General features: G+C 56.8%; 1 protein-coding gene across 7 annotated transcripts; it reads right to left on the reverse strand.

Moving 5' to 3' along the window:
• Positions 1-314: 314 nt before the first annotated feature.
• On the reverse strand, positions 315-25,080 carry TWF2 (twinfilin actin binding protein 2). 7 transcript variants are annotated; one of them, XM_076346195.1, is made up of 12 exons: positions 24,984-25,080; positions 14,879-14,956; positions 10,444-10,622; positions 8,746-8,841; positions 7,792-7,896; positions 3,946-3,978; positions 3,789-3,821; positions 3,269-3,325; positions 2,390-2,515; positions 2,143-2,293; positions 1,582-1,703; positions 315-1,423 (listed from the first exon to the last, which is right to left on the reverse strand). In XM_076346195.1, exons 1-12 carry the CDS (start codon positions 25,006-25,008, stop codon positions 1,256-1,258), a joined length of 1,173 nt encoding a protein of 390 aa, XP_076202310.1. In that variant the 5' UTR covers positions 25,009-25,080; the 3' UTR covers positions 315-1,255. The 7 variants fall into 7 exon arrangements, with proteins under 7 accessions (XP_076202310.1, XP_076202311.1, XP_076202312.1 ...); XM_076346196.1 differs by lacking the exon at positions 3,946-3,978; XM_076346197.1 differs by lacking the exon at positions 3,269-3,325.
• Between the last annotated feature and the right edge of the window lie 11 nt (positions 25,081-25,091).

Genomic DNA, 25,091 nt, shown 5'->3' on the forward strand with positions numbered 1-25,091 from the left:
TTTATTCTTTAGAAAATACAGCGTTCAGTACAGTGTGCTCTGCTCCCCCAGCTTCAACCTCCCCACCACCCGCTCCCGCTCTGCCGAGGCCAAGGCAAGGTCGGCACAGTTGCCGGGACAGCAGGAAAGCGGAGGGCAGGTTTCACTGACCCAGTTTCCATTTTCCCAGGGAGCCGGGCGCCTCTCAAGTCCTCACTGGTACCCAGCAGCAAGGAGCTCTCCTCCCCAAACCCCCAGTGAAGCCTAATCTGCAGCACCAAGCTCAGCCCTTGGAGCTGGTGATGGCCCTTGGTAGCTGGGGACATCCTGGGGGCGGGGGGGGGGGGGGGCACAGAGGGGCTGTCACGCTTCCCCGCACAAGGATTTAGGGTAGCCCATGTGATTTTTAAGACACGGGGCTGCCCCAGACCAGAGAGCTGGCAACAAACCAGGGGGGGTGACGGTGGGGCTGGGGCACGTGGAGGTGGGGGGACCAGGGCTCGGCACCCCCCCAGCTCCCATCCTAAAAGGGATGGGGCTGAGTCAGGGCTGTAACAGCTCCCTCCGAGGGGAAAAACCTTATTGGGGGGATTCAAAAAGGGGATGCAAATATTTCCCAAAGGCAGAGTGACCTTTCTCCAGGGCCAGGATGAGCTCAGGAGTGGGGGGGACCTTCTGCCTCCCACCGCCTGGCTCCCCTCAGGGACAAACTCCTGCCAGCAAAGCCCACCCCGCGGGGAGGGGTCCTGCCCACACCCTGAGGGGGTACAGGATCGTTCCAGGCCTGGGGCAGAGGGGCCACACACACTGAGAGCGGAACAGGGGAGCAAAATCTGGGGGGTGGGGGAGCAGGGAAAGAAGCATTTTCTCTTTTCAAACAGGAATCCCCAACACCATCCCCTTCCCTTTGCATAGAGCAGCTTGCAGGCGAGCACGTCCTTCAGTCACCCAGGGGACACTGAGAGCAGCAGCTGTGACCCCGGGGGGACAGGAGCAAGGCTGGGGGACACGACCCTGCTGCTCCCGTCCTCCTCCAGCAGCCCCGGGGCTTGCACAAGGACGCAGGGAAAAGAAACACCGACAACCCGGAACCCTCCCCATCACTCTAGCCCCAGGTGCAACAAGCCATCCTGATGTTTAAAAAAGGAATGAAGTAGGAAAAAGAGGGGGGGGGGGGAAATAGGCTGAGATGGAGGGAAAGATCCCCAGGTCAGCGGAGAGGAAGCCGGGAAGCGCTGTGGGGATGCTGTCCGTTCACCGCCCGGTCCTGCGGGATCTAACTGTCCTCGCCATTCTCCCCCGGCCCCTTGATCAGCCGCTTCTGTCCCCGTTTGCCCACGGGCCCCTTGGGCTTGGCGAAGGCCTGCTTGAAGGCGTGCTGCTTGGGGTGCACCTCCTCATAGAGGAACTCCGCCGTCAGCTCAGCTCCATCATCGATCTCGATCTGCATCCAGGAGCGGCAAGTAGGGGTTAGCAGCTCCCTGGGGTCTTGACACTCACCTCTGGGGCACCCAACTCCCCCCTGAGCCCACTGGTGGGGCTGGACCAAGGCTGCAGCACAGTCCCTTGGGCTCCATCACCTCCAGGTGGGCTTGTACTTACCTTCTTGGCTATCTCCAGGCAAAACTCCTGCTCCACGGTGTCCAGCAACCGGCTCTTGCAGCTGGAGTAGAGCATGCGCTCCTTGATGCTGCATTTGTACCCGGGCATGGAGTAGATAAAGACTGCGAGAAGAGAGCAGGGCTTGCGGCACTGCCCGGGCTTGTGTCCAGGGAGCACCAGGCAGCCACATCCCACCTTGGTCATGGCTTTTCCAGCCCCGAGAGTCCCAGTCTACTCAGCAACAGAAGGTGAGCCACCCCATCCATCACCCCTCCCCAAATCTCTCCTGGTACACCTGCAATGCAATGGCCACCAAACCGCCCACACAAATCCTCTGCGGCAGCACCCAGAGAGCCCTGCACCACGCGTGGCAGCTTCTTTCGGCACCAAAGGGCTTGCCAGCACCCACCACAGGAGGACGGCAAGTGGGAACTGACTCAAAGTCCCCTGCCGCACCATCCCTATCCCCATCCCCGCTTGTTCCCCATGCAAGCGATGGTCCAGGGAGAGTGGGGACCAGCGTGGGCTCTAACCAGCCATCCCCAGTGCCGGGGGACTCACCAACAGACTCCAGATAGTCTCCCTCGTGCGAATGCTTGTACAGGAAGAAATGGTAGCGAGCAGAATCCTGGGGGATCCTCTTGGGCAGGTCGGCGATCTCCGTGGGACTTGTGTGCACCAGGTCGATGGTCTCCCGCTCCAGATCCAGCTTCTGATGGACAGAGGGGATGAGGGAGCAGACAGGAGTGAGAGGCGGCAGCAAGAGGCAGGGGGAGCAGGGTGCAGGGGAGCCGTGCGAGAGACCTACCAGCTGGATGTAGTTGATTTTCTTCTGCTTGAGCGCCTGGATGGCTTGCTGAGCATCCAACTGCAGGGGGAAGGCCAGGCCCTGCAGGGTCTGGTGCTTGCTCTCCACGCTGATCTCCGTCTTCACCTGGGGATGGAGACCACTCCGAGCATCAGGGCAGAGACCGGCAAAGGGTGGGGAAGGGAGAGAAACGAAAACCGACCAGTGCCGTGGCAAAAGGCTTCTCATCCAAGAAGCCACCTGGCTCACAGGGACCACGGCATTAAACCACCGAGAAGTCAGCCAGGCTCAGGGCGGCGATGCTTGTCACTGTCCTGCCACACCGGGAGATCACCCGATCCCAGCCCTGCACCCCTGCGCCCCCCTGCTTCACTCCCAGCAAAGACCATCTCAAAACCGATGTTTCCCAGCGAGACCCTGGCAGGGATGCCGTGACCGACACTGGCACGTGTCCGTCTCCAATCATCTCCCACAGCAACCTGATGGAGGGAGCCCTGAAATCACAGCATTCAGCTGCATGGGCCCCCATCGGCGCGGAGGGCAAGCCCCTCCTCGGTGGGTTTAACTGCAGCAGACAGGCAGCCCCCCTCCGACGCTGGAGCTGGGGAATTGGAGATCCACAGCTCGGAAGGATCCCAGCTGCTGTTTTCCCCACAACCCCTGCAAGGCAGAGGCTGCTGCCCATACCCCAGGCAAACCCCCAACTCCAGGAGACTGAACCCCACTTCAAGGAGGGAAGAGAGGCTGCGGAGACATCACGTCACCCCGGGTGCCTCCATCCTGAGCGGAGCCGCAACGGGGGTGTCCCTGACCAGGACCGGAGGGTGCAGTGAACTAGCAGTGGGGAAGGGGGGGCAGGACGCGGCAGGCGCGGCATACCTCCTTGGGACCGGGGTACTCTACCAGCGATGGGCAGCAGCAACAGCCCCCCACCATCTGCCACAGAATACAGGGAGACGGCGTCACCCCGACGGCGGAGGAGCCCATCCCACCTCCAGACCCGGCCCCCCGCAAGACCCCCAGATAAAGTCCAGCAACGCTAACCCAGGTGCTCTGCAGCAAGCGTGGGTCCCTTTCGTTTGGGATCGGTTTGGGGGATTTTGGATAAAGACAATCCAGACTTTTTTTTTTTTTTTCTTCTTCTTTTCCCTCCCCCTGATAGAGAAAAGGAAGAAAAATCAAGGCATGCCAAGAGAAACACAGGAGTTTTAAGCTCACGTCTCAAAAAACAGCTCGGTAGCACCAAAGCAGATCTCGTTACAAGGCTGCCCTTCGTTACAGCAGCCCCGCATGGTACCCACACCCCGGGGAGGTGATGGACCCGGGGTGCCCGGAGCAGAGCATGCAGAAAAACACCGCCAGAAGGAAAACCGGGCATCAAGCGGGCAGAGCAGCCTACCATCTCAGTGCTCGAGTCCTGGCAACGGGAATCCTGCGAGCATGGGGAGAGGAGACACACCATCAACAGCACCCCACGCGGGGATGGAAGGGGGGGTCTTGTGTGAAATGAGAAGGGAAGGGGAACACACGGACATGCCGGGAGGATGGAGGCGTACCATCTCTCTGCTGGAGGCCAGGGAAGGCAGGTCCTGGCAGCACGGGCAGGGAAAGCAGCAAAAAACGACATGGGAGACATCAGTGCTGGGGAAGAGTGGGAGAGACCCGGCCCCGAGCCCTAGCAGCCCCACACACAACGTCTCTGCCAACGTCCCCGTGCAGAGCCCATCCCTGTCCCATCTCCTGCCAGCTCCCCAGCCAGGGTGGTCCCAACCCAGGGTCTGGAGGAGCTCCAGCAGTTGCAGCAATAGATTTTGGTCTATCCCCCCGCCAAACAGTGTATACTAAAGGTTTGGGGGGGGGGAAATGCCCAAGCCTCTATCCATGCCAAGCACCCTGGAGGATGAACAGGGTGTGAACGTGCAGCTCTAGGGAAATAATTGCCCAAGGGTCGTCCAGTGCTGGGTGGGCAAGAGGTCTGGCTGACCTCCAAGCTCTGCTGTCCTACCGTCCCCCGGGGTGCCGTGGCACCAGCAAGGGCCTGAGGGCAAGCGCGCGGGGGTTCAGAGGACGCACACAAGCTCACCTGGTCCTACCCTGTGGAGAGGCGTGGCGCGAGGACATTACCACTGCCAACACCTCCAGATCCTCATCTTTCTCCCCCATAAATGCAAGGAGGCTGGGAGGGTTATAGCGGGACCGGAGAGAGCTAAAGCTGTGACACGAAGCATGCTGAAGTCCAAAAATCCCAAGAGGTGGAAAGTTGTCTTAGCAACGTCAACTCCCCCATATACCTCTGCATTTTCTACTCCTTCCCTTTTCAAGAACATTAAAAACCGGCTCACTGAAACACTCCCCAGGGCACAGCCCGGGAGCCGTGCATGGGACAGCCGAGCATGCGCCGCATCCCATCCCCCCAACCGCAGCCTTGCCGGCAGCAGGCTTGGCTGGGGAGTTATTTTATCTCCTTTTCTTTAGGTTAGTTTTTTCTCCCCTCTTTCCTCATTGCTGGCACAGTGCCGACCTTGGCTAACGAGCATTTCTTTGTCTTATGGTGAATCCTTCAGTGGGTGCTTCTGGCAAAGCCTCTGCTCTACCTGCCCACCAACACACTGTGCGGCAGCTACGAATGACACCCCCTTACATGCTGCAATGGCACAGAGACCTTTAGTTCCTCTTAATTCTTCTGCCTCATCCCCCAGCTCCAAAGCTGCCTTCCTCTCCCCTGCGGCCCCACAATGCGATACGCCTGGCTCTCCTCTGTGTTTCTGAGCCTGCGATGCTTCTAGAAAGACTTCCCACTCGTGGGTGTTAAGGTAGCTCAATCCCAAATTCAAAGCCATTTCTTAGCCCACGGTCTGCTGACAACTTCCAGCTCAGTAAAGCTGGCGACACATTTTCCAGCTATTTTGTATATACACACACACATATATATATAAAAACCAAATGGCAAATTTTTGCAAGCTCCCACCCAGCTACCAAGAAGGGGGGTAGCTCACGACGTCGCCTCTGTCCATGCAATCCTCAAACCACAGGGGAAGCCTGGCTCATGCAGCCTAAAACCTGCTTTAACCAAAGGATGGGCAGCCTGCCAGGGGACATGCAAACCTGAGTCCTTCCTATCTCAGTGTAAAAGGCCGCTGTGCCGGCCCTGAAGCCGCTGCCACGCAGCCATCGCCTCCCCCCTCCTGCTTTGCTGCTGCTATTCCTCTCCCACTCCTTCTCCACACTCGTCTGGTGGCTGAGGAGGATCCCAGGGAGCTTCTGCTAGCCCAGAAACGTAGCCACCATTGGGGTGAAGACTGCAAACCTGGTCGGCGTCTCGGAGGGTCATGCATCAACAGCTTTGGAGAAGAGGAGAGCTGCACCACCAGCAGCAGCTCCAGGTGAGGGGCACAGTAAAACAACTTGCGAGCTGGTGGCTCTCAAAGAAACAATGTCCCTTGTGTCACTTCCAAAATCCTAATGGATTGGTTGAACCCAGGGGGACATGCAGGGTCCTGAACTGCTAGCGGGGGCATGGGCAGATATGCAGAAGTGCCGAGGTCAGGGCTTGCCCAGGGGTTGCTTCCCGGGTCGCTGCCAGCCCTGACTGCTCGCTCCCACGCACTGGATCTGCTCCCCCAAATGAAACCGCAACGTGCACGTGTGTGCAAGGACCCTTGCTGCCTGTAAGCCTGCAGGCAACGTGCAAGGCTGGAGGTACCGCTGTACTCAGCAGGGTGCTGCTACAGGTTGAGAGCTGCTCCCATATAGTCCCTCTTGGTGAAAGCCCTCTGCTTTGCGTGGCTCCAGAAACTTGCTCGAAGCTGCATTTACTGTAAAGTCATGAGTTTTCCCTGCCCCGAGGAGGTGAGCGTGGCACCGAGCACCCAAGCTGTAGCTCCCACCACCTCCTGCTTCGTGCCTGGGGCCAGCCCCCACACCAACACGGAGACCCTTCAGCACACCCAGCATTTGGCCGCTACGCACCCTTAAATCCACAGGCAAAAATATATCAATTTTCCTCTCTTTCTAAATGCCAGTGAGCGCTCCCCGTGGCCTGGGCTGACACAGAGGAGAGCATACCTTTAAAATAACCCCCAACCAAACCAAACGGCAGCAGCACCTTCACCCAGGTGCCGCATCTTGCGAAGGCAAGGGTGGGAAGCAGAGCACAGCAGATGAACCAGAAAACAAGCACCATGAGCACCACTTACTTGGGCACTTCACCCTGCAAGACACAGCCCGAAAAAAACCCCCCAAAACTACTTAATCTTGCAGCACTGGCCAGCCAAGGTGATGGCACAGACACCCAAAGGTGCCAAACAAGCCGCAGAGCCACCATGAGCATCCATCTCTCTCTTCTCCAAGCGTGGGCATCACCTTGGATCCTCCTGCACAAATGCTACTCAGCTCCTCCAGGCTGGGAGCTGGGATAACCACGCCAAGACCCACACAACGGAGACCACCCCTTGGTGGCATCTCCCGAACACCCCTCAACTCCACTGCCCCCAGACCTGCTCTGGCAGGTGGGAATGTCCTGCCTCATCTTTGCCATTAAATAACACCATCAGGCTGATTGGCTTCACATCTCCCAGGCACGTCCTGATCCATCCGTGAGCCCCACAGCCCCAGCACAGGCAGAAGAGAGAGGGATTCTCCTCTAGAGAGGAAGGCTTTCCACGGCATCCAAGTGAAATCCCCCCATCCCCAAAAAAATATTGCTTCCAGGTGGTCTTCCCACCCGGCGAGCCAATCCCCTTCCCTGCCTCGGTGTTTCACGGCACCATGGAGGTTGGTACGAGTGCCGCAAGATGCCGATGGGGAGACAATGGCGTTAGTCTTGTCTGCCTCCAACCCTACCCCATGCCACTTCCACATCTTTTTCCAGCACAGAAGCCCCCAAATTTAGGCTAAGACCTCTATCTCTTGGGACAGCATCCCTCATGTTTTTAGCCACAGAGGAAGAGTATGGGAAAGGACGCTACTGCAGCCCAGAGATAAGCCTGAATTCTTCCTGCCTCCCCCACGAATTCAGACTCAGCTCTGGCTTTTGCCCCGATACCTAGAGGTTAGAGACTGCTGCCTGCTTTCAGCCTCAAACAGCCTTCTGACTGCCAATTACAGCAAGCAAAACAGAGCCCTGAGCTCATGTCCTAGCAAAGGAAGAAAAAAAAAAAGTCTGTAAATTCCTCTTTACGCCACGAATTTGACCATGAGGATGCTTGGTCCACCTCGGCAAGGGCAGGAACGGGTTAAACTGCACAGGTATGAGAAAGCGCAGTAAAAATGAGCCATCCCTCCTAGCTGGATGCTCAGATGCTCACTCCCACACCTCCAGCAGCAAACACATCCCTGCATCCTTCATCCCTGTGTACCCCGAGGGTCTTGGGCTCCTTCTCCACAGGCCGGCGGACACCCACCTCGTTGATGCGGATCTGCTGGAGCTCCTGCTCGGCTGCAGTCAGCGGGGCCGGGGCAGAGCAGGAGGACACGTGCTTTTGGTAACCGGCCAGGGACACGTCCTCCTGCAGACAGAGGGACAGGGACGGGGGGAAGCATCAGGGGTGGTTATGGCTGCAGGGCTGGATGCACCCCCAGCCTTGAGGCTGCGTCTGAGCAACCCAGCGGGTCTCAGGCTCTCTCCTTACCAGGAGGACCAACCCAAGCAGCGCTCTCGGATGCCTCCGTGCAAATCCCATGCTCAATTTTAAACAGTGCCCATGACTGCCCGTGCCCGTTCAGACCACCCTGCCCCTCCCCAGACATCTGTGGCTGTGGCAGCGCGGCTCCGCCGGCTGATTAACAGAGCTCATGAGCACAAAAGTGAGAGGGAAAGACAGAGACCACAGCCTGGGAGCAGCAGAGAGGGGCACCAGAGCAGGAGGGCAGCAGAGGGGATCCTCCCTCGCTCCCATTGGCATCAGAAGCCCCAGAGAGGGGTTGATGCCTGGGAAGCCCTGGCTGTGCAGCTCCCGCTGTGAAAAGCCCATGGAAGAGAATGAGAAACTTCCTGCCAAGCGCTGCTGGGGAAGCGCAACCAGATGACCCCGGCATGGCAGCAGCTCTCCCTGCTGGAGTGACACTGCCACCGCCTGGCGCTTCTTTTTCTGCTCAGAGTAAAGCTCTGAATGTCTTCTGAGCCTTCCTCCCGTCTCTTCCACAGTGTCCATCACAGACTGACCGCAGCCAGGCAGGCAGGAGAAAGCAGCAGCAGCCACCCAGGAGACTAAAACAGCGTGGGGGACAAACGTCCGTGCTGTCCCCCTGCCAGACACCAGCATCCCATGTCCCATCTGGCTTCAGCGCCGAGCCCAGAGTAGGCTCCCAAAGCTCCGGGTTGAACCCAAATGGCTGCCCAGGAACCACCACTGTACCTTCACCGTTCCAAACATCTCGTCCTTTATGTGCCCCCCGCCAAATTCCTTCTTCACTGTTGCTCTGGTGGCAGCGTACAGCATCTTCAGCCGGACCTGCGCGAGGAGGGAGGCAGCAAGCACGGTCAGAGAGGGGATCCTGCACGGTGGGACCGGGGAGCAGCACCTCCCCATAAGAGGTGCCCGATGCTCGCAGCCACCATCCCACCACCAGCTCTGCAAACCTCAGCTCTCCCTGGGAGCTACCAACCTGGTTTCTAGCTCAGGCTGATTTCTAACCGCAGCATCTCCGGGTAGGGAGCGGCCAGGGAAACCCATCGGCGCTAGTTCCAGGACTGCCCGCGCATGGTGCAGCCTCGCCAAGCGCTGCCCGCGACCCGCGGGTTTATTCTGTGTTTTGCTTTCCCATCCCTGAGCTCCAGCACATCATTTCTCACCCACGCTGGGGTAAGAGGAGGCACACATACCGCCGGAGTCACCTAAAAGGGCCTTTTGCCTTTCAGCACTTCTTTTGCATTGTTCTTCTGCAAAACGCAGGGAAGAGCTTTGGCAAGTGCTCCTTGGCACCCCGCTCTTTTGCAATAAGACCCTCCGCAGTTTGTTGAGATGTATAGATAAAAAATATCTATTATTATATGTATATACATGTATAGGTACACATATATAAAATTATATATTATTATAATTGTGTATATGCGCATATATGTACATGTACACACATGTATACACACATAAAATGATATATATTATGTTATTATAATTGTATATAAGTGTGTGTATACATATATGTGTGTATATATATTTGTCAGATACATCTCAAAAAACTGCAGAGGGTCTTTTTTATATGTGTTATAATATAGAAAAAATATGTATTTATACATATTTGTTATATATATAACAAATATATACAACAAATATATATACTTATACATATATATGACAAGTGCACATATTAACATGGCAGTAAATCTCTATAGCATATAGATTATATAAAGTACATACATAAAAATGTATATATATGTATGTATGTGATAAGCGCACGTGTTAACACGGCAGCAAATCTTGGTCCCGCTGAAAGCTCGTTACAGAGATGCGCTCAACAAGATGGCATTTTCCAAGCTGTAGCGCTGAAATCCACTAGACTACCACCACATCCAACCGGCCCCTTTGCGCCCGCTCTCTGATGCCGGCTCCGGCCCCACAAGCCAGCCCAGCCGGTGCCAGTGCCGGCCCGGCCACACGCGGCTCCGAGGGAACCAGCCTGCACGGCCCTTAAGGATGATTTTGGAGCTGGGCCCAGAGGTGGGCCAGCAGCCGCTCTGCGTCAGCCCTCAAGCAGAGCAGTCAGTGCCAGCACCAGCTCTTCCAAGTGATGCTTTTGGCCAGAGCTCCAGTGGGACATCTCCATCCCGGCCCCGCGGCCCCCCGCTACATCCCAGCCCCTCCACCTCCTCATGCAGCGCTGCAAAGAGGACAGAGATGGGGTCCAGTGTATCTTACTGTGTCTTAAAAAAACTCCCCCATCCCCAAAGCAGTCTCCGCTTCTTAACCCGGGCACAGCGATGGAGGGTGCGAACACTCCTCCTCAGCCCCAGCACGAAGTCAGCTTGGCCAAACACCCCTCTACCCTCCATCTCCACCTCCCAGAACACGTCCGTATCCCCACGCTGGGGTGTCACAGCCCGGCACGGTGCTCACCGGGGAGCTGTCGGGGGACCAAGAGATGAAAAGCCACTCGTAGCCCTGGGCGTTCTGGCTGTCCAGGCGGTACAGCACGTAGCATGGCTGCTGCTCGTCCAGCAAGGGCAGCACGAAGGCATCGTAGTCAGCGTCCCAGCGCCGGGACAGCTCTTTGTGAGCTCCCAGCACGAGCTGTTCTGGAAGGAGAAGATGGAAAAGGTGGCGTTAGATGAAAACAAGGCTTAGTTCACCTTGCAGGACCACGGGGCAGCTTGTCTAAGGGCTTGCCACAGCTCCAGTGCCAACAATGATGCTATCCTGCAGAAAAACAAATGAAGATCTCGAACCACATTACATGAGTTTACACCCCCACAGGTGACCCTCCAGAAGATGCCATCAGGGCTGTGGCTGCTGTGGAGGGGCTGGTTTTCTGCCAGCATCCCACTGCCTCTTGTCAACCATTTCCTCCCCTCCCGTGCTCCTCCCTGCTGGGCTCTCCTCTCTGGTGACCATCTGTAGCCTCCTTCTGCTCCCTCCAGCCGTGTAGTCCCCAACCATCCCTCCTTGCTCACAGGGGAACATGAGACCTCCTCCATCCCACCTGGACAAGCTCTAGGGGCTTGGGCACTAGAAGACTTCATCAGGGACACGAGGGTGCTGAGAAAAATAAAGGTCCCATAGCAAAAGCTGGGACAATGAGCCCAAGCTGCTCTCATCGGATTCCCCATAACCTCAGAAGGGTCAAAATCAGAGCTGGTACCCGAAGCCCATGTCTGCAGGGACTGGAGATGTCCCAGAGACCACAGCCTGGGGGGGGAACCACGCTGCCGGGAGAGCCCCAGCCTCTGGAAGCGACCTACATATTTCACGCACGTGGTTGCATCTCAAATGTCTGGAGGGTATTTTTTCTGCTGCTACGCAAGCGGAGGTGGGGCTGGGAGCCCTGCGAGCCGGGCAGCGCTCAGCTGGGATTTAAACGCTGGTGCAGGCATCATACGAACATGAGAAAAACCCCTGTGAGGGTCAAACCAAGCTTTGGGATGGCTGGATGGAAAAGCAACCGTGCTGGAGACAATCAGCATAGGCTGCTGGAAAACAACCTGTATTTTTATTCCATTTTTAGATGCAGAAAGATCTGGGGGGAGATGTCGGGACTCAGAACAAGATGTAGGAAAATCCGGAGGTGCCAAAACAAAACAAGTTGGGGCCTTGGACAGTTGGTGCTCGAGGGAATGCTCAGCCTGGCACACGCCCTGCCTGGACCTCTGCTCACGGCCCTGCTGCCCACTGGGAGACAGCAGGGGCATCGGGGCGCAGCCCTCTCCCTCCCAACCCATCCAGCTCAGCAGCTCCAAATCCCATGGCAGGAAAGCTTTTAAGGAAAATAGTTGAGGAATAAAGGATTTGGGACGAATTACTCTCAACCCCATTCCCATCCGAGCAGGGCATTCCCCCACCTACAGCAGCATAGCCCTTCCCTGCCCAACGCCGTCCCGCCACGGCATCTGCCATCGCATGCTGAACCCATAATTATCTGCGCACAAGGGGCATGTGCTACTGGTACAGTAACAAGGGCAGCAGGGAAAAAAGGTGCTGAAAATACTTTACCTTCAGCAAAATTACCTGTTTGGAGAAAGAGAAGCGTAAAAACCTCAATGTACCCCTACAATACACATAAAAAAGCCCTGCAAAAGGATTTGTGCATCGCTAAGACCTGCGATCCCGAAGAGACTGCAAGGAATTTCACCTGGCCAAACCCACTGGCAGCTCACGGGTGTCTCCATCTGCCAAACTTCCCGACACCTCACGCACGAGGCAATCAGTGCCGAGTCACTCCAGGCTGCGCCCAAGCCGGATCCCGGCCGTGCTGCCACGAGCCGGCAGCCTCCAGCCTTCCCCTGTTCAGGGCCAAATTTTCCTCCCCAGCACTTGCAGTGAAGCCAAACTGCCCATGGCTGGTGTTCCCATTTCCTCGGGAAGCATCAGGAAAGGGGAACCCGGAACAGCTGCCCTTCGGCAAAGCATGATTATTAGTGATGAAGATTGTCACCAGCTATTTCAGGCTCCATTTCTGCAGGGTGCTGCTGCTGGAAAAAGCGCAGCTGGGAGCATCTTTGGCCCTCGAGGTGCCCCCAGCACTCAGCCGCAGGCAGGCTGCCTTGCTCCGAAATGCCCATACAAGGCAGCCCTGCCTGCAGCTCTGGCAGGCGCCACAGGGGTACGGCGCAGGAGCCGGGAGTCTGCAAAGCTCAGTGCACAACATCAACTACGTGCAAAGAAACGCACCCAACGGGGAAGACCGCAAAGCCAACCTTGTTCAGAAACCTGCTGACAGCGAGGAGTAGAGCATCACCTAAAACCGCATTGGACCACAAGCTGCTCTGATGCCAGCAAACCATTGCTGAGCCTCAGTGCGCGACCCCCACACCTTCTCCATCTGACCTCAGCTTCTCCTGGCCAGCTCCCAAGGGCAACATCAGCTTGAAGAGCTCCCAAAGGGTTGCTCGGCCATAGCTGCTGTCCTGGGGATGCCCACAGAGCATCCACCGTAAGGCTCCTTGCACCATCTTCCTCTCCTTCCACCCGCTGTTGCCTGCTCCAACATGCGCCAAGACAAATGCCCGGTAGGGCAGGAGGTCCTCTGCAAGCCATTGAGCAGGGCTGGAGGCCCCTCTTCCACATTGCCTGTGCAGGCAGGGCAGCTGGCATGTCCTCCCCAGCTGGCTCAGGACACGTCCCTTCCAGGGTCAGCACGCTTGAGTCCGTCTGTCCATCTGTGATGTCTGCCTGGCCACTCATTACTGCCCAAAGGTCCTTCTCCGGTTGGCAGCAGCAGGCTGATGTCTCCTGTGTTTCAGAAGAGAATGGTGGCCCAGAGGGACCGAGCACCTTGTCCCAAGTTGTGTGGGCAGGCAGATGGGAGGTCCTAAGCCAGGCTTGGTGGGACCACCATCACCTTGTCCCCAGCAGACTAAGCCCTTTGGCGCAGAGATGCTCCTGGCTTTCTTCCTTCCACCTGCCTCCCCACGGCAGCCACAGGCTCTGCCACATCTCAGAGGCTTCTGCAGACATCCAAGCTCCTCTAGAGCTGCCCATGGCTCATCCAGGCCAGGGGAAAGGAGCCGGCAGGGTGGGAGAGCCAGACTGGGAAGCACAAAGCACTGTCGAGTGAGGTTGGTCCATGAAGCAGCTGCTGCCACCAACACATCAGACAGATAAATATATCCCATTCAGCCCAAGTGGAGAAGGTGGGACGTGGTTTCCATTGATGGTAAAAAGTCTCCCTCACTGGTGTCACCAGCCACAGCCCAAAGCCAGCGGCACAAGCCCCAGCACCCTAAGTCCAGGCTTAGGAGCATCCACAACTTATCCTAACGCAAACCTGATTCCTACTTTTTAAAAGCAAAAGGAGCCAAGAGAGCAATACTGTTGTCAAAGATGCTCTGAAGAAACAACGCAGATGTCGCATCCCAACACACGGGAACCAAGGACAAAGCCAACACTGCCAAAACTTGCGGTGGTCCTGCTGATGCGTCCCACGTATTTCAAGTCGTGCCGCTCTTCCAAATGAGGCTTCACAGCCCCTCCGTAGGCCAGCACGGGCTCCTTACGACCACGTCTACCTCAGCGTTTGCAAACATGGTCCTGGTGGCCCACCCAAGGGAGGTGGTGACGGCAGCTTGGCAGGGCGTTAACACCCCCCCTGCCATGAGAAACAAGTCATTCATATGCAATTGTATGAGGCCAAGGCGATGGAAAACCTACACCACGGAGGCTTCCCACTGGGATGCTAAATCAGCGCTTTGCTCCGCTTGCTTGTTTGACAGACGTAGAGGCCATCCAAAAGCACCTTTCCACGGGGCAAACGTGGGCAGGTTGGCACCTGCAAACCGGGCTAGGGGCAGCCCCGTGCACAGGAGCAGGGGCTGGGACGGGATGGGTGTCAGAGTGTAGCATCCCTTGCGGGATGCAATCGGGGCCCCGTGCTGAGCCCCACACCAAGGAGCACGCCCCTGCCCACCCCTGCCCAGAGCACCTCCTTGCCTGCCATGGGATGCCACGTCCAAGGAGGAAGGTGCTGCGCATCGCCCCCGACCACGGTCCCACGGCACCCGCAGCAGTTTCTCACAGGGCTCCCGTAATGAAATTCGACACAGCAGCAGCAAAAGCCCCCCAGAGCCCAGCACCGATCCCGGACAGTGGCGTCGGTCCACCAGCAAAGTCGCTGCTCCCCCCTGGAGCTGCCCTGGGGCTCCAATAGCTGCTCACCAGCACACCCAAATTTTGGGCTTGGATTTCAGCTCTGCCTGCCGCATGCCAGGCAGCCCCAGCAGGGTTTTCCTTGGGCTTTCCAAAAAAATGAGCTGCCACCGCAGAGGCAAAGAGGAAAGGAGGAGACGCAAAACAGAGAACCAACATGGCGTAAATCAAAACACTTAAAAGGGGGACTTACCGTCCTCGATGATGACCTTGATGAGCCGAACTGAACCGTTTCGGGCTTTGGCAAAAAAGTCCCTTAATTCCGTGGTGGCTGAAAGAACCAGAAACATCGTGATCAGATTTAGCAGTCAAAGCAGGCGCTGGGCTGCTTGGCGACCGGCCAGGGAGGGGAACAACTTGGCAGGATAGAAATTTAAAAATAATAATAAAAAAAAAAATCTCTGGTGCCAAAATAATGATAATAAAAACAATAATACAAAACCCAAGCAGCTGGGAGCAAAGTGCTGCGTCTCCCTGAGGTGTCAGAGTTAAACAGCAGCTGGGAGCACATGTGATCCAGAGAACTCGATACTTGGCCTGGGTGAACATAATCACCCAAATTTAGATGATGGCTTGGCCGGTGCAGGCGGGGAGAGCTCAAGTGACAAGTTAATTCGCTTTACAGAGCAGCAGGCTTTGCATACGGGGGGTGGCTGGAAGATGTCCCGACAGGCTGTGACGTCCCAGGCTTGTGACACACGGCGGGGATGCTGCTCCCAAGGCAGCCGGGACCAGCACAGCTGGAGGCACTGGTTTGAAGCCAAGCCCCTGGAGAAGGGAAAGGCAACAGCCCCGTGGTTTTGCTCCAGAGCCGGCGGGGCTTTGGCTGCAGAAGGCTTTTGGGAAGTGTTTTGGGGAACCACCTTCCTCCTCATCCCCCCTCCCCAAGCACCAGGCACCGGCAACCAGTCTCCAGCATCCTACCAGGAGGCAACAGTGGGCAGCAGATGTTGAAGGGGCAGCCCGCAGCCAGCATCGGAGGCTTAAGCTGCCCACCCCAAAAGCATCACCAGTGCAGAGCTCCCCATCCCACCTGGGACATGCTACCTGCGAAGGCAATGCCCAAGAGATGCAGCTTGGAGGGGCTGAGCCCCCCGACAAGGAGCATCTCCCAGCCCAGGGAGCGCCCATTATCTCCCAGCCCAGCTCCCCCCGAAAGCCCCTTCGATTACGCGCCCGAGCCCCTTCCTGGATGGGGCCATGCAGCCAAGGGGGTCCTGTGAGTTCAAAGCCACAGGCAGCTCTGCGCTTGTTAGAAATACTAAAGAAACTGGCGTTGCAGAGATTAGACACCCGGGCAGACGCCCCTCTTAGTCCACGCCAGGATCCATGCTCAGAGTCACTATCAGCAACCCCTGCTCCCAGTGCTTTGCCGCACCGCCTCCCCATTACCGATCACCATGCCGGAGCAGCCCACAGCGTGAAGGAGCCCTGCTTTGGTCCCTGGAGCCTGAGGGCATCCGCCGCCAAGGCCCTTTGCGAAGAAAGCCATCACTACGTCAGCCGGAAAGGTGCAGTGGCCGGAGAAGCCATCCCCTGCCGGCAGGGCCGTATCCGTTCTGCTTCAGTCCCGCCAGCAGCAGGTACCACCCTTCGACGCAGCCCCCCAGCATTGCTGCAGGAGGACGTTAGCCATCACTCACCCAAGGGACACACGGGGCCACCGACTCTGTCACACACTGGTGCCCCCTGTCCCCTGGAGACAGACCCCGGGCTGGGTCACTGCCCGCAGCTCCCCCAGCCCCGAGGGAGAAGGAGGGGGCATGGATATGTCCCCACGCACAAACGCTGACGATGCAGCAGAGGGGTGGACAGGGGTGTCCCAGGAAGCCCCCCAGGGAACTCCTGCTTGTCCCCCCCAAGCGATACACCTGAGATACATCTGCCCCACCACTTCAGAGCCTGCCCTGGTCAGAGGTCCGGATGGTTTCTCCTCCCACGGAGAGAAGAGGCACAAATGAGGAAGAGCTCCCAGGCTGGTATCCTGCAACCAGCAGCGCTCCCATACAAACCCAGAGATGTCACCCCAGCAGGACCCCACGGGTATGGGCACGCAGACACCCCAGCAAGGGCACATCAGTCCCTATTGGCATTTTAGGGGCGGGACACAGGTTTGCTGGGATAATCCCACCATGAGTAAACCATCCTCCCTCCATCAGCATCGAGGCATATGGCGCTCCCAGTTCCCAGCGCAGACCTTCACCCTCTCCCAGCACTGGCTGGGAGCTCAGCCCACGTCCACTGTTCCCATCCAAGGCTGCTCTGATATTTTTAGCCCCTTTCCCTGTTGAGAGCGGCTCTTTCCTTCCGGCAGCATCTGTGGTTATTGCAAACACACGAGGCGGAAGAGGAGGAGAGACATTTATACACCCAGGAAACCTCATGCAGGAGACAAAAGCTCCTAATAAGCTTTAAGCTTCACCAATTCCTATTGCACTGCCAAAATAGGATAGAATAACATTGGTCTTGGATGTTTCTATAGCATCAACTTCAGGGGAGAAAGGAAAGGTCTGCAGCGCTAACGGGCTTGCAAATCCCTCCGGCCTGATCCCATCCTTCCCAGAGCCCAAGGATGCACACGAGTCTGGAAAATCAGGAGTCTGGGCAAATGCAACCCCCCAGAGCACCTGGAAATGCTAGGAGTGCCCAAAACCATTGGATCAACAGCTGGGATGATTGACAGTTGAGTGATTGACAGTTGAGTGATTGACAAGTGACAGCCAAGCGCTGGGACCTGTGTAGGTACAGAGGGGTTTAAGGGGATGGGGAGAAGCACAGATGCTGCCGGAGGAGCTGAGCGCATGATGGGAAATACCGCAAAGTCTGCCAAGGAGGAAGATGCTTTCCAGAGGAGACAGCGGCAGAGCTTTCAAAAACTGCAGAGCGGGCTTCCGAGCTTTAATTCTGCTGAAATAATAATAATAAAAAAGCAATTTTCATTTAAATGAAAAAAATCACCGGGGCGTCTTTGACATCCCCTTCTGTCTCTCATGAAGCAGTGCCAAGAGCCAGCGAGGAGGGAGAGGACTAAGCTAGCAAAGGTTTTCAGCACGAGCTCAGCAACTGCTTCATTACCGCATGATTACAACTTAATTGGCACAGCAGACTTGACGAGATGGGTCACGTGCCTGAAATATTAATACAAAAGTCAACAGCAGGCTCTGGAAGAAAGGCAAGGAGGAGACCTTACCCTGGAGATGGAGGCGAGCGGCACCTCCGCCCTGAGGCATCTCCATGCCAGGAAGTCTCCAGGACCCAACTCAAGGGCTGAAAAACCCACGTGTGGGGAAATCACAAAAGTCAGCTTCTTCTTCTGGTTCATCTCCTTCTGCATTTGACAACGAGGCGAGGTGGGAAAGAAGATGCTGGGCACACATCAGCATGGCCAATGCACAGGGCCAGCTGCAACCGTTCTCGTGTCTGGATGGGGAAGGGAGGAGCGACAGGGCAGAGGACTGGAGGGAGGCCTGCATGTCCAACTCGACCTCTAGACATGGGTTCCTGGAAAATCCTGGAACAAGTAATCCACAAACAAACCTAAGGTGGGCTACAGCCAGTGGGGATCTACTAAGACCAAGTTGCATGAGATCAACCTAGCTTCCTCCAGCAGAGCCATAGACCTGTGGGCTTCAAGGGTCTCAGCTCAGCTTTCTAAGTATCTCCAAGTGTTGGAAGCCAGCTTGGGAAACATGGTGGTGGTGAACCTCTACAGCACCGGCACAAAACTGCACGGATAACTCACTCTGGGAGGTATCAGAGGTTGGATCAAGCAAGGTCTTGTGGGGACCTGTGGTGGGTCCAGGTTTAGTCCACATTTCCACGAATACTTCTGGCAACTGCAATAGTGCTTTCTGCAGCTGTAAGGTGGGAAGCTAGAGGAGATGCAAGCACGTGCTGGAGAAGAATTCACCGTTCTCTCAGGAGACTGGAGAAACGGGCTGGAAAAAAAAGAAATAGGATGAAACTCAATAGGAAGCAAAGTACCGTAACTAGGAGAAGGACCAGCTACACTGACGCAGGGCATGGTCCAGCAGCTCCAGAGAACAGAAGTGGGTTGCAAGCCAAGTTCAGGTTAATCACTTCATGTTGTTGCAGGCAGTCATTTGTGAAGGCACGAACAAGAGCATGACCACATTATTTGGTGCTGGCAAGGCTGCAGGCACAGCACGAACAGCATGTCCAGGCTCAGCATTGTGCAAGGAGCAAGGCACAGGACAGATGGCACCTATGCCAGAAGGGCCAGCGTGCAGGAGCAACTGAAAGAACCGGGGCTGGTCAGCCCAGAGGAGAGAAGAAAAATGAAGAACAACTTGTACTGGTTTTCCAGCCAGAAACATCAGGTCCCACCTCGGCATTTGGGAATCTCACGATGAGGGTGATCAAACCCCGGGAAGGACACCGTGCCTCCATCCCTGCCCCAAAAAACCTCCAGAAACTCTCCCAGGATGCTGCTGCTTTGAGGCAGGGTGAGCTCGGTGGCATCTTGAGGAACAGGCAGCCCTGCCATCGACCCTCCTGGCAGACATGGTGGACACAAGCACCGGTGCCTCCTCAGCCACCCTCCCATGACAGCCCAAAAATCGCCTCCAGCCACCGAGTCATGCAGCGCCTCCCTCTTCCACCTGTTCGTAGGCTGCAGATGAGTTGTCTCCTATTCAAGAGCCACCTGCATTTAGCAGCTTGCTAACAGCGTGTCCCAGGTCCCCTTGCACCACAAAACCTCCCTGCCCAGCAGCACCCACCACCCATTTGGGACAGAGGGCTGAGCAGAGCCAGCCATCGGTACCAGGGCACCCAGGCTGGGCAGCTCACGGCGTGGCAAGAAGGTTACAGTATGGCCAGCGGTGGCCTTCAGGTGGCCCTGACCATGCAGGCAAGCTGCCAGAGGAGAAGAGGAGCTTGTGGTGGGAAGGCACGGCAGTGCCTCCCCTCTCGGCAGCACCGAGCAGGCGTGGATTGAAGCCTGAAGACCCCACGCCTCGGGGACCAGCAGGGCAGCCAGATCCTTGCACCTACGTGACGGACGTGCTGTTTGCAGCCAGAGCAGGGAGCTGCCCTGCCCCGGGATGTGGCCGTTTGGATCAGTCCCCAGGAGATTTCAGTGCTGGGCTCAAAGCATCACACTTCCCCAAAAACGCTGTGAGATGGAGCAGCGAGATGGTGCTTGCGGGTACCACCCCGCCACAAAAGCCATCCCCAAAGTCAAGCCTTTTTTTGATGTTTACAGCCCCAATTAGCTTATCTGACCAGAGCCAGGCTGTAACGAGGCCAGAGGGAGACAGAGGCACCACGCAGTGATGACAGCCGTAGCCACGGCAACGGGCCGGTCTCTCCCTGGGGATGCCAGGGAGCCACCTGCGCAACCCCTGGGGGAGCACCACGGGGATGGGGATGGAGGCGATGGCCATGCCGCCGCCTCTGCACCTCTCCCTTCTCCATCCTCTTGCTCGCTTGTTGGGGAAGCAACAGGTTTTTGCTTATTCGACCCTTCCCAATCCCCCCCCAACCCGATGACAGCGGCCAGCTCCCAGATCAATAATACATGCTCCCTGAAACAGATGCCTCTCTCAATACATCAAGTCACCTCACGCTCCCGACGGGAAACCCGAGCCTCCAGCCATCAATCTTTCATTCCCTGGACATAATCTTCAAGTTGATGTGACTCCAGGTGGCTGCTTCTCTTTCACCGTCCGAGGCACAGCGTGCCTAGGGTGCAAGAGGGAAACTCAGCCAAAAATCCAGCCACAAACCTGGGCAAAACTTGTCCAAACTCCAGGGCTGCTTGGCCAGACAGTAGTTGAGATGCTGATGGATAAAACATGGTTACACCCGCACCGTGCACACCTTCTCTGCACAGGCAGCTCTGCCCGACTCTTGCCGGGCAGAACTGCAACAGGCACAAAATAGCTCTTGCTGCTCCTAAAGTTCCTCCTTTTCAGCCTATCCCGGTGTAACTCTGACACACAGCGCCTGCTCAACCCGCTCGCTGCAGAGCGCTTTTCTGCTGATGGACATGGCTGGCCAGTTCAAGCGCTAAGAGGATTTTATTTCTCACCATGGAAAAAAAAAATGTCCTTGCAGGGAATCTTTTCTCTGGGAAAAAGCTACACATGTCAGAAGAAAATAGAAAGAAGGGGGGTGTGGGGGGGGAAATATCTGAGCAAGAGAGGACACAAGCAAAACTTTTCTCCCAATTTTCTGTGGGGCTGGGCTGTATCCTGCAGGATTTTACGCGACTCCTGGTCTGTGTTGCAAATCCTGCCCAGAGACTTTCAGCCACCCACTTGATGCCAGCCATTTGCTTCTCAACACCTGATTTTCCACATGCGTGCCTGGAACCTGTCTTTTCTCTGCTTTGGCACCTCAGATCAGAGTTATTTGGCCCTTCCCTCGCTCCGGGATAGGCAGTGCCCACCCTGCAGGCAGCATTGGTCAGATCCAGCCAGCGACACGGCATCCCAGAGCCAAGCATGCACAGTCCCGCTTTGCCTGCAGAAGTTGCTGGTCACTGCTCCTCTTCTCTGCTCAGTAAAGCCACCACTGGGAGCACTGGTTTGGACGTCGGTGGGGACAGGGACCCAGGGACAGACCCTGGCAGAGATCTCGTTGCATTTACAGCCTCTTGATGCGTGCTTTCCGAGGGATTTCCTCTACCCTGCCACTCTAGGTGCTTAACTTCAAGGGGTTTGACACCTCAGGGTGTTTGTCTGGTCTTCCACCCATGCTGCTCTGGTCATCCTGACGTGCCACCAGCTGGGATGCGGGCCATCGCCCCAAATGGGCTTCAACCTCCGTTTTGGGTGCTGGCCCCAGAAAAGAACTCACAAGCGGGGACCGGCTCCTCAAAACCATCCTTGTAGCAGACTAGTGCCCTCTGTCCCCCATGGACACCAGGGGCCATGGACCAGCCACCCCTTCTCCTCCTCCGCTGATGGCATGGCATGATGCATCCCTGGTTAGGGGTTACCCCTGGCATCCCAGCCATGAAGCCGCCCCCAAATTCAAGCGGCCAGGCACCTCGGGAGCCAGCGCTGCCTCCCAGCAGGGTGGGAGGAGAGAGGCTGAGGAAGCAGTGGATGGGGAGACAAGCTCCTTCTTTCTTCTCCGGCTTTCTTCTCACTGAAGAGCCAGGAAGCTGGCTGCTTTCACAGGAGACCTTTGCAGACCCAGCAGCTCCCAGGTCCTCCCTCTCTGCTCCTTTTTTCCCCATCTGACATCATTCCTGCCTGCACACATCACGGTTATGCTTCTCCTGAAGCAAATGGCCATTCCTACCAGATGTTTTCCCAGTGCAAGATCCAGTCCTGGGGCAAAGCAGAGGCTCAGTCATGGATGGGAGCAAAGGTCCCTCCCTATCCCCACATCTTGCCACCTCCCCCAGAAAGAGCCGGCACCAAACTATTTTTTTGGTTGAAGAAACAACATGCATTTGATTTCTTTACTTTCTAGATGGAAAAAAAACCCTTTGAGGGACTTTTTCTCTCTACCCAGAGGTCACGAAAGAGCACCCAGAGGCAATTGGGTGACCTCCCACCAGCATCAAAGCCCTGGTTCAGCATCACCTTCCTAAGGCACAGTGGCCAGTCCTGGCTTTTAAACTCAAACAGTGAATGCTGTCCCCATCTAATGCCACTCAGGGCAGAACAGGGACTGCAAAAATACTTGGCTGTAGTTAAAAAGCAGGTTTCCAACCCCAAGAAGCCCACAGCAACCCTCGATAGCTTCCAACCACCTCCCCAGCCCGGCAGTCTCCATGGCAGCCCGATTTTCTTGCCAGCACCTTCGAGGGAGCTGCCACGGATACCTAAAAAAACATAATAATTAGCCTCTTGCCTCTGTGTGAAAGGCTCAGCCCTCATTAAACACCCCAAACCTGCGGCTCTGCACCCCCGAGCGAGCGCTGCCATCGCTCCCCCTCCCTGGGACCACCTGCTTCTCCCCAAAAGCCGGGATGATTTGGTAGCGTTGCAGCGGGGGGACTGCTCTAGGGGGTCCCCCGTCACCGCATCACCCTGCTCTCATGCTGATCTACCACAGCGGCAACCAAAATCCTCTCGCCGGCTTGCCCGCAACATCCCCTAAGCCAGCCAGCGGGTCTGATCGTAATTCCCCCAGGAGCAGATGCCTTCCTGCAAACAGGGGAGAAATGGGAATGAAAAAACACAAAGCAATGCGCACACACAAAAATAACAAGGGCCCAGAAACCAGGAAGATGCGGAAAATCCCTCCTCCTCGGCAAATAACAGACCTCAGCGTCTCAGCAGAGGGGATGAAGGTAGCAGTGGTATTGCTGGTCCTCATCCAATATCGAATCTGCTGTCTGCTGAGCAAAGGGATTAATTTGATCACCGTGCCAGGGTGGGGAGGACTGAAATACCCCCCCACACCCCCCCCAGGGTGGTTCCCTTAAAGCCCCGAGCGCCCCAGTTCAGCATCGCAGGTGTTGGAGGGGCAGATTTGCATTCCGAGAGGAAACAGCCGTTTCCCGGAAGAGGGACTGCGCAGCAGGGGATGGAGGAGCGGACCCAGAGAAGCCACCCAGAGATGTCCAAGATGCTGGGAGAGCAAGACCACCCAACGCAAGTTATTTTTCATAACCACAGGGAGGTTTTTACGCCACCCCCAGCTTGGGGATCTGCTGCTTGGGCAGAGCCGTTGGGTCTATCTCCACCCTGCACCGGCTGCAGCTCCTCGGGGGAAGTCCGAGTCCCTTCCCCTTTCCAGCAGGGCGCTGCTGACGGAGCACATTACGTCCTACGGGCAACAATAACTCGCGGTAACTCAGCGCTGGTCCCGGCAGGGTTTGCCAAGCGGTGGGCAACCAAGGTCGGCGCTCTCGGAAAGCGGCTCAACGGCTTTGCCAAGCCAGCGCATTCCCCCCAGCAGCTGCAGGGGTGCCAGGGAGGACGGCATCAGCGGCGTAGAAGCAGAGAGGCACAGCAGCAAGCAACAGGCAGCAGCCTCTTGGGGCACAGGCAGCACAACAGGCCTTGCCTGCACCAAACCCCACGGGAGAGCTCTGCAGAGCAGGGGCGGCACATCAAGAGTTCAGGTGGGCGCTGGGGTCCATCCCACTGGTACTTTTTTAAATTATTATTATTTTTTTACAGTAGAGGGAACATTCAACTAGAGCCTGAACTTCAGTGTCTCAGCTTAAACTAGAAGTAACAAATCTGAACTCAAATGTCATCAGCTACCAGCACTCCCAGCAAAGCAGGAGAAACATCTAAGCACCACAGCTAACCGTTTCTCAACTACAGCTCCTCCAGCAGCATCTGAAAGGGAAGGATGCTCTCGACCGTGCACTCAACCAACAAGGATGCTCGTGCCACGAAGGAACAGCAGCCACAAATTCAACAACCTCGCACAAAGGTGCTGGCTGTGAGGAAGGGAGTTGCGAGGCCAATGTCCCAGCTCCCCTCCCGGGGCACACAGCGGTGCTGGATTCACACCCAACTGGTGTGGAGCCGGGCTTCAGGGGTGGCTGCTCTCACATCCCTGCTCGCATATTGATTCGGTTACATAAATTATGCAGCACCTCTACTCCTGATTAATATTGTTAATTGACTTGGCTAGTGGGGAGCAGGAGGGAAATACCATGAGGACACACAGTCACGCACCAAACGCACCCATAAATGCAAAAGCCATCGTCTCAGGGTGCTGGCCGGGTCCTGTAGGGAATGAGCACAGAAAGTGGGGAGCTTCCCCCAAATACAATGGCAACAGTCAGGCAAGAATTTATCCAGGCTCTCTGCAATCCCCCTGGGAGGAGGCGCAGCGCCGGGGGCCCAGCATCACCGCAGGGGGGGAGATGTGGCCGGGGCTGATGTGGCAGCGAAGCAGATCTGCGTGGTTTATGGTGCTGCCGCAGCAGAAGGCGTCTTTACGAGCTATTGAGCATCAGCCCAGACAAAGGATGCAGGAGAGCCCCTCACCGGCAGCATCCCCGGAGCCAGTCCCCCTCCTTCGCCTCCCAAAAGCGCCCAAATGCTCTGAGCCTGGCTCAGCGCCCCCTCCCCCCGGCTACTCGCAGGAAAACCTGCCAGCTCCTTCGGGAAGCTTCAGCTTATCGCCCTCATCATCGCTACCGCGACGCCGACGCCGCCCGGCAGCCTGCCGCGGCAGGGCCGGGGGATGCTCAGGGCGCGTCCCCGCTGGGCGCCTCCCGAGGCGGGTGCAGAGGAGCAGCCCGGGGGGCGGAGGTCTGACCCCCACCGAGCCCAGCACGGCAGCGGGGGCTGCGGGCACCCGACGGGAAGGGGCGGGAGGAGACCGGCGGCTCGGCGGGCGCCACTTACCGTGGATGCCGGTCTGGTGAGTCATGGCTCCGCTCGGCTCCGTTCCACTCCACTCCGGCTCCGCCGCGTCCCGGGCAGGAAACGGCTCGGCAGGCAGCACCGCCCGCT

Source organism: Aptenodytes patagonicus, chromosome 8 (genome assembly GCF_965638725.1).
Source record: "Aptenodytes patagonicus chromosome 8, bAptPat1.pri.cur, whole genome shotgun sequence".
Lineage (NCBI taxonomy): Eukaryota > Metazoa > Chordata > Aves > Sphenisciformes > Spheniscidae > Aptenodytes > Aptenodytes patagonicus.